Below are 13,307 nucleotides of genomic sequence, written 5' to 3' on the forward strand. Positions count from 1 at the left end.
AGAAGCATATAATATGCTCCTTGCTCTTCTTTGTGTTGGGAATGGTCTCCTTAGGCTTCACCTTGCCCTTTTGTGCCACTTGGCCCTTCTTCTTGGCCAATTTAGGACACTTGCTCTTGTAGTGCCCATGTTCCCTATATTCAAAGCATATAATATGATTTTTATTATTAATTGAAATATTTATACCTTTGCTTGTAGGGGTGGCATCTTTTCCTTTGGATCCGGAGGTGGAAGCTTCCTTTTGATCGGACCTTGATTCCCCTCCATTTGATTTTTCTTGACTTGTGGAGGTAGAATCTTCTTCCTCCTCTTCGTCTCTTGACCCGGATGTAGAGGCTTCTCCTTCTTCTTGATCCGGCGTCACCAAAGATCGCTCCCCCTCAATCCTAGAGGTGGAGGCTTCATCATCTTGAATATGAAACAAGGAGTATGCTCCCTCCTTGTTCCCTTCGATGCATTCCCTTGAGGATGAAGCTTCTTCTTGGACTTCTTATTCGGAGGTTGAGCATCTCTCAACCTCGGAGTCCTCCTCTTGGTCTTGCTCCAAAGAGTCACCCTCTCTGGATACTTCTTGCTCTTGTACAGTGGAGGGGATCTCTTCATGAAGCTTGGCCAATTTGCTCCATAAATCCTTTGCATCTTCAAATTCTCCAATTTTGCAAAGGATGGTGCTTGGCAATAAATTAACCAAAAGCTTGGTCACTTTGTCATTGGCCTCGCACCTTTGGACTTGCTCCGAGCTCCATTTGCTTTTCTTGAGAAGCTTGCCCTTGGAGTTTGTTGGAGCCTTGAAGCCTTCCATAAGAGCAAACCATTGCTCTATCTCCATCATAAGAAAATTTTCGATTCTTGATTTCCAAGAATCGAAGCTCGTGGAAGTGTATGGTGGAGCCACCCTTGTATCAAATCCAACTCCATCTTGGAATTGCATCTTGAAGTTGATCTTCTTGAATTCTTTGACTTTGATGAATTTGCTCCAACTTCTTCACCCTCTAGCTTTGCTTGTTATGTTTGCCCCTTCCGGCGGTGATTCCGGTGAAGAGCAACTTTACTCTGATACCACTTGTTGGGACCGAAAGTAGCTAGAGGGGGGTGAATAGCTCGTCGCGTGCCCGGTGTTCGGCGTTGCTTGTTTCTTCGAAGATGTGCAGCGAAAAATACAGAAACAAATCACACAACGCTAACACGGTTGGTTTACTTGGTATCCACCTCACAAGAGGTGACTAATCCAAGGATCCACACCAACACACACACCCTCCACTAATGAAACTCTCCTTTATGGTAACTACCAAGGGCGGAGAAGCCCTACAAGACTCAATACAAGAAGAAGGAAGGGTAGTAAAGAAATACAAGCTTACAAGCTTACAATGAGTGCACAAACCCTAACCCTAGTTTCTTCTTCTTACTTTGATCCGCCTCTTGACTTGGAAGAGCCTCCAAGAACCTTCAAGAACTGACGATCTCGAGCTTGAGAAGAGCTGTGGAGGAGCTGGTGAAGATCTGAAATGAATCGGTGAAGAAGTGTCGAAGACAACGCTCGCCTGCGGCTCAAATACGACTCAACGGTCGGATCCCAATCGATTCGATTATTCCCAATCGATCGGGGAGGCTTTGGATCGATCCATGGATCGATCCAGAGCTCCTCTGTGCTCTGGAAAAACGCCTGGATCGATCCACGGATCGATCCAGCGCTTATCGTGCGAAGTAGCAGCGTCCCAATCGATCCACTGATCAATTGAGACCTCTGGATCGATCCACTGATCGATCCAGAGGCTTTCTGTTCGCTGGGAAAGGTCTGGATCGATCCAGAGCCTTGATCGATCCACTGATCGATCCAGCACTTGGTTTTTGCCCAAAACCAAGTCCCAAACCTCCCAAATCAATATCCGGTCAACCTTAACCTGTTGGTACGTCATGTCTAGCATCTAGTCACTCCCTTGACCTGCTAGAACTCCCTCACCAAGTGTTCGGTCAATCCCTTTGACCCACTTGGGCTTTTCTTTCATGCCAAGTATCCGGTCACTCTCTTGACCTACTTGGACTTTCACCTAGCTTCACTCACTAGGGTTTTCAATCTGCCTATCTTCACTCACTAGGTCTTTCACACTGCCTAGCTTCACTCACTAGGTCTTTCACCTGGCTTCACTCACCAGGATTTTCATCTGCCTAGCTTCACTCACTAGGACTTTCACCTGGCTTCACTCACCAAGATTTCCTCACTAGGACTTTCACCTGGCTTCACTCACCAGGATTTCCATCTGCCTAGCTTCACTCACTAGGACTTTCATCTAGCTTCACTCACCAGGGTTTCCTTCCAGTCAGGTATACCTACTTGACTCTTCTTCATTCACACTGATCAGTCCCTGATCAGAATCTCCCCATATGAACAACTGCACCTGCATTGTCCATGTGTCTACATGTATTGTCAAACATCGAAACTATGACCAAGACTCAAACTTGGTCAAACCAGTCAACCTTGACCTAAGGGATATTGCACCAACAAGCCGAAGATAAGACTTTATCTTCGGTGATAAGTTTTGTCACGCTGAAAGCCCCTTCCACCCTATTAAAGGCACCTTCCAGCCTTTGATAAAATTTTTCAAGGGATATAAAATGATCCCTAAACCTAGGAAAGTAACAATAACTTGAACAACAACTTTTGTATTAACTTTCCTATTCATTTCTGAGCTATCAATGTATGCAAAAAGGCTTCTCTGCCTTCAACGAAGAAGTTTCTTAGTGAGATTTTCAACGACTTGGATTAACAACCACTTATGTTGTAACTAAGTAAAACTCTAGCCTTTTACCTTATCCTTTAAGTTGTTTTCATTAATGTTTATTGTATATATATTTGCTTAATTTAATTGTGCATCCTTTCTAAGCAAAGCAAGAGATTCATTTTAATTTTGATTGTAGGCAATTCACCCTCCTATTATCGGCCCCGCTGTATCAACAATATCCACACTCTCAAAGATCAATTTGACATACTATATTAAAAGTAGTATTTTTTTTTACACGAATCAAATTTTTTTAACACATTCGTGTTAAAAAAAAACTCTCAATATGACATAGAAAATGATGTTTGAGGATGTGGATATAAATTAAGGGAACTGGATGAACACATAACATATTTGAGAGTGTTCATCAGTCGATTTCAACTAAAATCTACTGATAAATATATAGAGCTTGGAATGACATGGAATAAGATAATATATATTTTAATTATTATAATTATATTAATACTCTCAAATATTAATTTGACATGCTATATTTAAAATATTGATTTAGGATATCTATTAATCAATTCAGAATAGTAAAAGACAAAATGGATGTGTGGTTTGGAATTTGTTAACTTTTAAAACTTGGATATGTGATTCGAGTATTATGAACTTAACCTATGCAGGTTCGGAAATTTACTATTTTTTTTTAATTTTGAGTTCAATATAGTATAGTATTTAACGTTAATTTTAAAAAATGAAAAAAATAAAGACATTTAGGGGGCGTTTGGTTTAGGAGAATAGGAGTGGGGAATGGGAATGAGAACCATTGATTGCCATTGTTAATGTTTGGATTATTGGAATAGGGATACAAATAAGGGAATAAATCTTTGAAATTGAGTAATAACTCATTCCCATGTACCTCCCCTTCAATGAGTCATTACCTTATTTTCATCAATCAAAATATTCCCTTATTCCAAAAATACCCTTAACCTAAAACTAAAATTTTCTCCCTTAATATCAAATATCAAAATATATTTATTTATTTATTTTTTCTTTCATATCACTTTTTTCTCCTTGTTTTCTCTCATCATATTTTCTCTCTCATCATATTTTCACACACTTTCTCTATCCTTAATCTCTCCTATCACACTCTCTTTCCTTTTTTTTCTCATTATACTTTCTCTCTCCTCAATCTCTTCCATCGCACTCTCTTCCTTTTTTTCTCATCATACTTTCTCTCTCATCATACTTTCTCTCTCATCATACTTTCTCTCTCCTCAATCTCTCCCATCACACTCTCATTTCTCTTTTTTCTCATCACACTTTCGTTCTCATCACACTTTCTCTCTCCTCAATCTCTCTTGTCACACTCCCTTTTTTTTTCCTCAACACACTTTCTCTCTTATCATACTTTCTCCCTCATCATACTCTCTCTCCTCAATCTCTCCCATCACACTCACTATTCTTTTTTTTCTCATCATACTTTCTCTCACCATACTTTCTCTCTCCTCAATCTCTCTCATCACACACTCTCTCCTCATTTTTTCTCATTACATTTTCTCTCTCTTCATCCTCTCCAATCATACTTGTTCTCATATCATATTTTCTCTCTCATCTTCTCTCATCCATGCTCTCTCCTATCACACTCTCTTTTCTCATTTTCTCTCATCATACTTTCTCTCTCTTCTTTCTCATCACACATTCTCTCTCATCATACTTTCTCTCTCATCATTTTTTTTCATCATATTTTTCTCTCACATTCATCTTTCTCTCGCATCTAATTTTTTCTCTTATTTTCCTTTAAGGGTAAAAAAAGAAATTTTGATTTATTCCGATAGAAAATATGTAACTAACCAAACATTACTTTTTAGAGTGATATTCATGCTCATACTTATTTCCATTCTACAATATAATGATTTCCATTCCGATTCCTATTCCTAGGAAAGAACCAAACGTCCTCTTAGTATGCACCGGGGCTACCCAATTATTTATCTACTTGATTTAATACTTGGATGAGTTGGGTCTCATCATGAGATCCAACTAAAATCTATTGATAAATATACAGTGCTAATATATATTTTAATTATTATGATTAGATTAATTTTCTTAAATATTAATTAAATTTGACTTACTATATTTAAAGTGGTGATTTAGTAAATCTATTAATTGATTGAGAATAGTAAGAGGCAAAATGGATGTGTGGTTTGGAATTTGTTAACTTTTAAAATTTGGATATGTGATTTGAGTATTAAGAACTTAACCTATGTGGGTTCGGAAATTTACTCTTTTTTTTTTTTTATTTCGAGTTCAATATAGTATAGTATTTATCGTTAATTTAAAAAAAATGGGAAAAAGAGAGGCATTTAGTATGCAGGTGCTACCCAATTATTTATCTACTTGATTTGACACTTGGATGAGCTGGGTCCCATTCTGGGCACCAACACAAATGACTGCCAATGATAAAGAGAGAGTGAATTGGGTATCGAATAAATGGGTGAAAAATGTCGTTTAATCAAAATTCATGAACTCAAGCAGCTGTTTCCTTTTTAAACCGCTACGTTTTAATATAGAGAACATTTTACTTCCACACTCAACGTTTATTAATTTTCCAATAATCATCTCATAGCTTAAAATATTAATTTTCGGTCTAAAGTTCCAAATATATTATTTGGAAATTCTAAAACGACGAGAGGCGAAGTGCAATTTTTGAAAGATTTAGAAGGAAAAGTTTAGTAAATCTTTATAATCTGGAACGAAGCGTTTGATCCGTCACCAATGGCGTCCCTGGCTCTCCTGCCCACTTCCCACCCTCTCCAGTCTCCTCGAGCTCATTAATGGCGGATCAATAGAGAAAACTTCCCGAGGTTTGCTTCTCTCATTTATGATCAATATTCTACTTCTTCGTCTTCCGCGACTCGCTCCGATCTCACATGGCGACTGCTTTGGACTTATTTTATTCTATTGCCATGCTGCGTTCTAAACGCCTCCTCCTCTCTCTCTCAGTTGCTTCGTTGGCGATAGCATTTCTTTGAGTTAATGAGCGCATTGATTGCCGCCAACGCTGGCCGACCGCTTCGGACGCATTACTACTGAGTTTTGAGCCAAAACCCTGGCAGGGTATTTGCCTCTTTCGACGCCGCCGCATCGTCGCTTCGTTTCTCGCTTTCTCTCAACGACTACGTTGCCTCTTGCCGATTCCTGTCGCATTCCCAGATCTCCCACGCGAGTCTCTAGCTTAGTTTGCCTGCGTGCTGTCGTTGTGAGGCAAGCCAAGGGGGGAGATTTGAGGTTTTGCGTCTTGGTTAGGTGAAGCACTTTGTGGTACGCTGTTAAAGCTTGATTCTTCTTGCATTCTATTTCTGGTTTTGCATAAGAAAATGCAGAAAATCGAGATCTCAAACTAGGGCAAGAAATGATTAGGAAGTCAGTACTCTTGGTGGTTTTTGCCCTTTGGTTGTCGGCTTTCGCCACTGGAAGTCTGGTCGACGACAGGCAAGCGTTGCTCGATTTCATCATTGCCATCCCTCACAGCCGCGGCCTCAATTGGAGCCTGTCCACATCTGCCTGCAGCGGCTGGTTCGGTGTCACCTGCAGCCCTGACGGCTCCCGCGTCGTCTCTGTTCGCCTTCCGGGGATCGGGTTCAGTGGCCCAGTCCCTCCAAACACTCTCAGCCGCCTCTCCGCCCTCCAGATCCTGAGCCTCCGATCCAACAACCTCACCGGCTCCTTTCCTGAAGACTTCGCCAATCTTACTTCCCTTACTGGCCTCCACCTCCAGCTGAACAGCTTATCTGGTCCTCTGCCAACGGATTTCTCTCCGTGGAAGAATCTGACGGCGCTCGATCTCTCCTTCAATGAATTCAACGGGAGCATCCCAGGTACCGTTTCCAATCTAACTAAGCTTGCCACTCTGAACCTCTCCAACAACTCATTATCCGGTGAAATTCCAGATCTTCAGCTCCCAAACCTCCTCTTTCTTAATTTATCCAATAACCATCTTAATGGCTCAATTCCCAAATCCCTTCAAAGGTTTCCAAACTCTTCCTTCTATCACAATACTTTGGCATCTACATACTCTTTAACGTCGGCATCACCACTGCCTCCTGCTCTTTCTCCTTTCCCAAGCTCAACAACCCTGAGGAAGTTGAATGCGTCCCTAATTCTCTGGACCATAGTTGGAGGATGCTGTTTAGCGTTTCTAATACTCGCGCTACTACTCTATTTTTGCTGCTCAAAGAGGAGAGACCAGAAATTGGTGTCAGGAAAATGGTCCAAGGAGGATTATTCACCAGAGAAGGCTGTGTCTGGAAGTCATGAAGCGAACAACCATCTTGTCTTCTTTGAGGGCTGCACATTTATTTTTGACTTAGAAGATCTGCTGAGGTCTTCTGCTGAGGCTCTGGGGAAAGGGACATATGGGACTACATATAAAGCTGTGCTTGAAGATGCAACTATCGTGGTGGTGAAGCGGCTGAAGGAGGTTGGTGTCGGAAAGAAAGAGTTTGAGCAGCAGATGGAGATGGTAGGGAGGATAAAACATGAAAATGTAGTAGGGTTACAAGCATATTACTACTCAAAAGATGAGAAGCTCATGGTCTATGACTACTTCAGCCAAGGCAGCGTTTCTTCCTTGTTACATGGTAAAGTGCTCTGCTCTTTGTATATTTGTTTCTTTTAGGTGTAGCAATGAAGTGAGATTGCCACTTCGAGATTTTACTTTGTTATGTTATGGCTGATACTTGCTAGTTCACGTTGGTAGCCTTCAATTGCTTATCTTTCTCCTACTATAAAGGTTCTCTATTTATATGGGTTGACATAGAACATTTAGAGACTAGTCAACTTCTTAAAAATGGTCAATCAATTTATCAAGTAGCGATTATAGTCTTTCTTTTAACTCCTGGATTTAGGAACAACGTAGTGTTGACCATATTGCATTACTTTATATGCCATCAACATCTTTGAATTTTTTTTCTTGGTATAGTAATAAGCATTATTCATGGTATTAGAAGCACTAGTTTTATAACAATCATACAGATTAACCATGTTAATACCTGACTCATGTAACTTTTCTTTAGGCACGACTGTTTTATTGAACTCGTATCACTGATTACTTCAGTTTGTAGTTCTTTATTCTATGGCTTAATCCCTTGCTTCTTGAGTATTTTCTCAAGCTATTTGCTTTCAGTTTAGGGAGTGCTTTAGCTTTATTTTAGGTAAATTCATAATTTCTCTTGTATTTTTCATCAAAACAATTATCTATATTCTACTTCCATTGACCTAAAGTCTAGATTATTTTTTTTTAATGTAAATAATGCCAGATGCAATAGGATGATTTTTAATATTTTGCAGCAAACAGAGGAGGGCAGGACAGAATTCCTTTAACTTGGGAAACCAGGCTTAAGATATCACTTGGAGCAGCAAGAGGAATCGCACATATTCACAACAAAAACAATGGGAAACTTGTCCATGGGAACATCAAGTCATCCAATGTTTTCTTGAACAGCCAGCAGTACGGTTGCATCTCTGATCTGGGCTTGTCATCCCTCGTTAATTCTATAGTTCGAACTGCACCAAGAATGGCTGGCTACCGTGCACCGGAGTTGGTTGATACTAGGAAGGCCACCCAAGCCTCTGATGTCTACAGCTTTGGTGTCCTCTTGCTCGAGTTGCTCACAGGGAAATCTCCCATTCATGTAAGGGGTGTAGGTGATGAGGTGGTTCATCTTGTTCGTTGGGTTCAGTCTGTTGTTCGTGAGGAATGGACTGCTGAGGTGTTTGATGTGGAGCTATTGCGGTGTCCTAATATCGAAGAGGAGATGGTGGAGATGCTTCAGATTGCAATGAACTGTGTTACTAGGAACCCAGAGCTTAGGCCCAAGATGGCCGAACTGGTCAGAATGGTTGAAGGAGTTAGAAGGTTCGACAATGAAAACCGACCTTCAACTGAATCTGGATCAACAGCCTCAACACCAGGACAACAAATTGAAGCATAAACAACTCCAGAACGATTATGTTTTCTCATACATTATAATATTGAAGGATCCCTGGAATGCCTCTTGCTAGAATAAATCTTTATTTAGCACTAGTCCGGTCAGATTCTTTGGCTCTAGTAGTAATATTTCACCAGTTCTGGGTCCAAATTATCTGAATAAAAACGATTATTTATCGAGCTATTGGGTTATAAGAAGTAGAAACAATAACTTGTCTCTTTAAAATCATCGAGAAATTTGAACTGGTGTACATTTCTTTAAGTCTAAACGTGATTTGAATGTTGATCGAAGAGTCTGATCACTTAACACACTAGTACCATTCGATTTCCTTCTCAATTCTTGCAAAAAAACATATTTATTTTGTTGCAAGAACTCCGATACTGCTTAAAGAGATCAAATAATCATGAAGATAAAGCAGGAAGAACACAATATCCTTCTAAAAACCCAAGAAAGCAGCAATCCAGAAAACTTCCAAAATTACATTAAAACTACCATTACCACTACATGAGCACAAATAAATAAAGAAGATGAAAAAAGAAAACAGAAGCATTTCAAACTTCTCTACAGATTCGTATCAGAAATCCAAGGGGTGGATGAGATAGGTGAGCACCAGGGCAAGCAGCATCAGCACGTAAGCTATTCCTTGATCAATTGATACCCCTGCGCAAGTTTGTTGCTTCCTTCATTGATGCATTATTCTATTGGAAACAGTTCTTTTTTATAATATTTTTAGCTTCTCAAAGTCAATCTTGATTTCGTAGTAGGATAAAAAAAGTTGGGTTTGCACCAAATTAAACTAAAAGATCATTGCTTTCACTTAGAAAATTACTACTTGTCGAGTAAACTTCGATGTTTAAGACAAATTGTCCTATTCTTTCAAAAAGTAGATTTTTGAGTGAACAGACAATGTTTTCCACGAAATGAAAAACCATCAGCAGCAGCAGAGTGATTAAAAACGTGAAGTTTATAGACATTTTCCCGTTAAATCCTTTATATCTCAAAAAAAAAAAATTTGCATAAGGCGTCGCAATGATCATTAAATCATACAGGAAAAAATATTTAGAACCGGGTGCATAAAACGGTGAAGTGCAACGATTCAAGAACAAAAAACTTAAATAAAAAAATTTGTTTCATTCGATCTAGATCGAATCGAATCAAGAAGATAAGATAGCCATTGAGATGAAAAGAAGGGTGTATGGAATAAAGCCTCACGATCGCTGGCGGGAGAGGGCGCCTGAGCCTGGGCCCGGACGGCGGGCATCAGCACAATGCCGAAGAGGAAGGTCACTGCGGCTGCTGACAGACCAAGCGGAACCCGTGCCATCTCCTTCCTAATAATCTCTCCGATTCAGCACCTCCACCACTAGCACGAACCAAAACCCTAACGCTGTGGGAGGCGGCCGATCGCACACCGACGAATCGGAGAGAACGGAGTGAGAGAGGGGCTTGAGTAGCTGCCGCTGGAAAAGTCGGGTCCACCGCGTGTGAATCGGCATCTGAAAAGCGCCCGCGCGCCAGGATGCAATCCGAGGGCAAGTGGGACCGCGTATCCTTCGTGGCAGAATCTCATTGGCTGCGCCGGCAGGTCCACTTTATTCAAGTGTCGGAGTTCCGAATTCATTTGTTTATTTTTATATATATATTTTTTTCTAAATGAAAAGAAGACGTACGTGTCTTCGCATCCATATATGGCTAACCGATTAGTCTTCAAAAATGGCGGTAACTTTCGTGTTCCTGGTATTTAGAGCCAATCAGGCAATGCTCCAGAAATCTCATCGTTGGGCAAAGTTTGGCGATTCGCTTGAGTTTGGTGCTGTAAACTGAGGTCAACTTGAAAAGAGGGAATCCAGTTGTTATCCAAAGTCATGCCGTGTGATTCAATTCAAGAGGGAATCCAGTTGTTATCCAAAGTCATGCCGTGTGATTCAACGAATAAGACCGGTTTGCTCCTCATGAGTTGGGTGTAGTGATAAAGTACTCCGAGGAGTAATAAAAAGATTAGGGTTTCACTTCCAAATAAGATGAATATCTTGAAAATTAATTTATGAGCGTGTATAATTTACGTTTTGTATTTATCCGATGAGTAAACGAAGGGAAAAGATAGTCTACCTTGAGGATTAATTGAACAAAATTTGAACACCTGAATTATTAAAAAAAAAAGGGCTGGTCTTCTTATGCTACTATTCTTAGAGAACCTAGTGTGATATTATGAAAGCTCTTATCAATTACCATGGAATGAGAATTGAGAAAGAAACACATAGAAAGTGCATGGTTTGAAATTTCATTCCATGCCAACCAAGATGCATCATTTAGGTCAGCATTGGCGGAGCCAGCCCGAGTGATCTACCCGAGTTATGGGCCACTAATATGGACACCGTCCCTAGCATCACCCGGGCTAGTCTCCATTTTTTTCTATTTTTTTTTTCTTTTCTTCGCAAGGAAATCAGCTTTCCACCGTTGTTGGCTCCCAGGCTATAGCCTAGATCGCTAAAAACGTGGCTCCGGCCTTGGAGGTCAATCATTGAGATTGGCGGGATGTAAATCCTGCACCCGGCATAACTCACCTCTTCATCCTCTTGCATTCTCAGTTATCGTAATTTATCTTCTCCGTGTTAATCCTAGTGTGAGCTGGCAAGGGCACTGAGGGCGAGCGCCCTTGCCACTTGGTGCGACCCTTGAGCACTGCTACGTTCTTTCTTCTTCTTGATTCTTGCCGACTAGCTCCAACTTGTACCGATACACAGTGTAGTGCTGTTGGTGCCAAAACGTTATTGTTTCAGTTACATACCGATACAATGTACTGGTATACAGTATACGTTGGTGCAACTTGGAGATGAGAGAAGAAAAGCCCGAAGAGCAAGGAAATTAATAAGCTAATTTAGTTCAAAAATATATTGAACTCTCTTGTCCAACAGATTGATTGATATACTTGTTCTGTGCCACCGTACTTTAGGAAGAGTTAGTTGTACATCAAGGAATAGCAAGATTGGTTTAGGTGGTGCTTTCCCCTTTTATTTTTCAGCTCAGTTTGTGTTTGGAAAACATAAAGAATGCATCATGCATCATTGCAACTGAGCTCTCTGTAAATCATAAGAATGTGTTCATGTTGCAGAGCATTTCTCTTGTCCTTTTTTCTTTTAGCCTGTTGACTGATATTTTTTTATCATGAATGATTTGATGTAAATATTTCCGCGTGATCAATGCTAAAATATTGGATGATTTTATATATGATTCCGAATATACAATCTCAAAATTTTATGATTGAAAAAAAAACTCAGACAAACTAAAAGATCATCCGTGATTAATGAACTATGTATTTCTATAATAAGTCGATCAATAAGTAATATAAAATGCCTGCATGAATTTCAAAGAGACGAGCTGATCATGCCAAGAGGTCCCACACTTCATCAGCCAGCCAGAGATGGACGAGTAGGCCACTAGAACATTTACCCTCCACATTGATATACGCACAAGAAGAAGTAATTAAAACTATCAATTAAGACTGAAGTAGGTCATGATAATGTTTATTTGCTGGTAATTTTACTTAATTAGCATGGAGTTTTCTCGAGGAGAATATGTAAGAAAGGTGGTTGACAATCATGATCGCGCAGTAGCTAATTAAAAAACCCCAACCCATTCGGCATTTTTGGGATTGGAAAGTTGGGTTGGCAGTTGCATTTCTCTTTCTGCATTCCAACAAGCAAAATAACTTTAACTTATATTCGGCATGCAGCTGCATCCGTATTCTATATAGGAGCTAGAATTAGAATCGAGTAGCATAGCGTTCCGTGGCTTAAGAATATTAATATATATATCAACGCAATGCAGAAGTCTCTTCTCATGCTTCTTCCTTAGCACGCCCTTCTCACTCACAGTGACCAACAAGCTAGCACTAGCAGGGAAATTAAGGATCCATCTCCAGTAAGCGTTTGGATCTTACAGGTGAGCCATGTACATAATGTCTAACATTCACTTAGTTATAATTAATGATCTCGTCTAAAATTGCATCTCTTTTCTTCTTTTAGTTCTGGCCTCATCGACACTTTAACCAACTGCATCTCTAGAGCTGATGAAATGTCTTCTTTGGTTTTATGTTATATTTTTCAACATTTATAATTTGGAGTCATAGAGTAACTCATTTACGATCTGAGATCAAATTATCCATAATGTGTTTCGTCGAAGAGAAAACAACGTGATATATATGTTAGGTAGAACAACGACAAATCATACATTTCAAACATCAAAATCAGTTTAATTAATTTGCCATTCAATCAAGTTTTACATATCTAAATCATAATTTACTTTCTTTGAATTGAAGACCTAGAATACTGAGACCAACTACCTTTCTTGTTGGAGCTTATGCAATAGGTCGAGGAATAGTGCATATGCAATTACTGGTAGGTGAGAAGAATATATAAAGTGCATGTATATACATAATTCGATCTTTCTTTTGTACCTTCGTATCCCTTGACAATAATTTCACTTCTGGATTGTGTATATCTCTGTCTGTAACCGAGCCAACCTCCAGTCACACTTAAACAGACAGTCTTCTAATACAAGTTTTTCATTTTTCATTTTTTTTATCCTTTGGGCAACA

The 13,307-nt window shown here is 39.7% G+C and overlaps 1 protein-coding gene across 1 annotated transcript; it reads left to right on the forward strand.

Annotated features, from left to right (window-relative positions):
* Window positions 1-5,443: 5,443 nt before the first annotated feature.
* On the forward strand, window positions 5,444-8,805 carry LOC121982912 (probable inactive receptor kinase At4g23740). The gene is made up of 3 exons (XM_042535922.1): window positions 5,444-5,584; window positions 5,724-7,360; window positions 8,070-8,805. Exons 2-3 carry the CDS (start codon window positions 6,133-6,135, stop codon window positions 8,711-8,713), a joined length of 1,872 nt encoding a protein of 623 aa, XP_042391856.1. The 5' UTR covers window positions 5,444-5,584; window positions 5,724-6,132; the 3' UTR covers window positions 8,714-8,805.
* The last annotated feature ends 4,502 nt before the right edge of the window (window positions 8,806-13,307 follow it).

The sequence above is a fragment of the Zingiber officinale genome, chromosome 1B (genome assembly GCF_018446385.1).
Source record: "Zingiber officinale cultivar Zhangliang chromosome 1B, Zo_v1.1, whole genome shotgun sequence".
NCBI classification, from domain to species: Eukaryota; Viridiplantae; Streptophyta; class Magnoliopsida; order Zingiberales; family Zingiberaceae; genus Zingiber; species Zingiber officinale.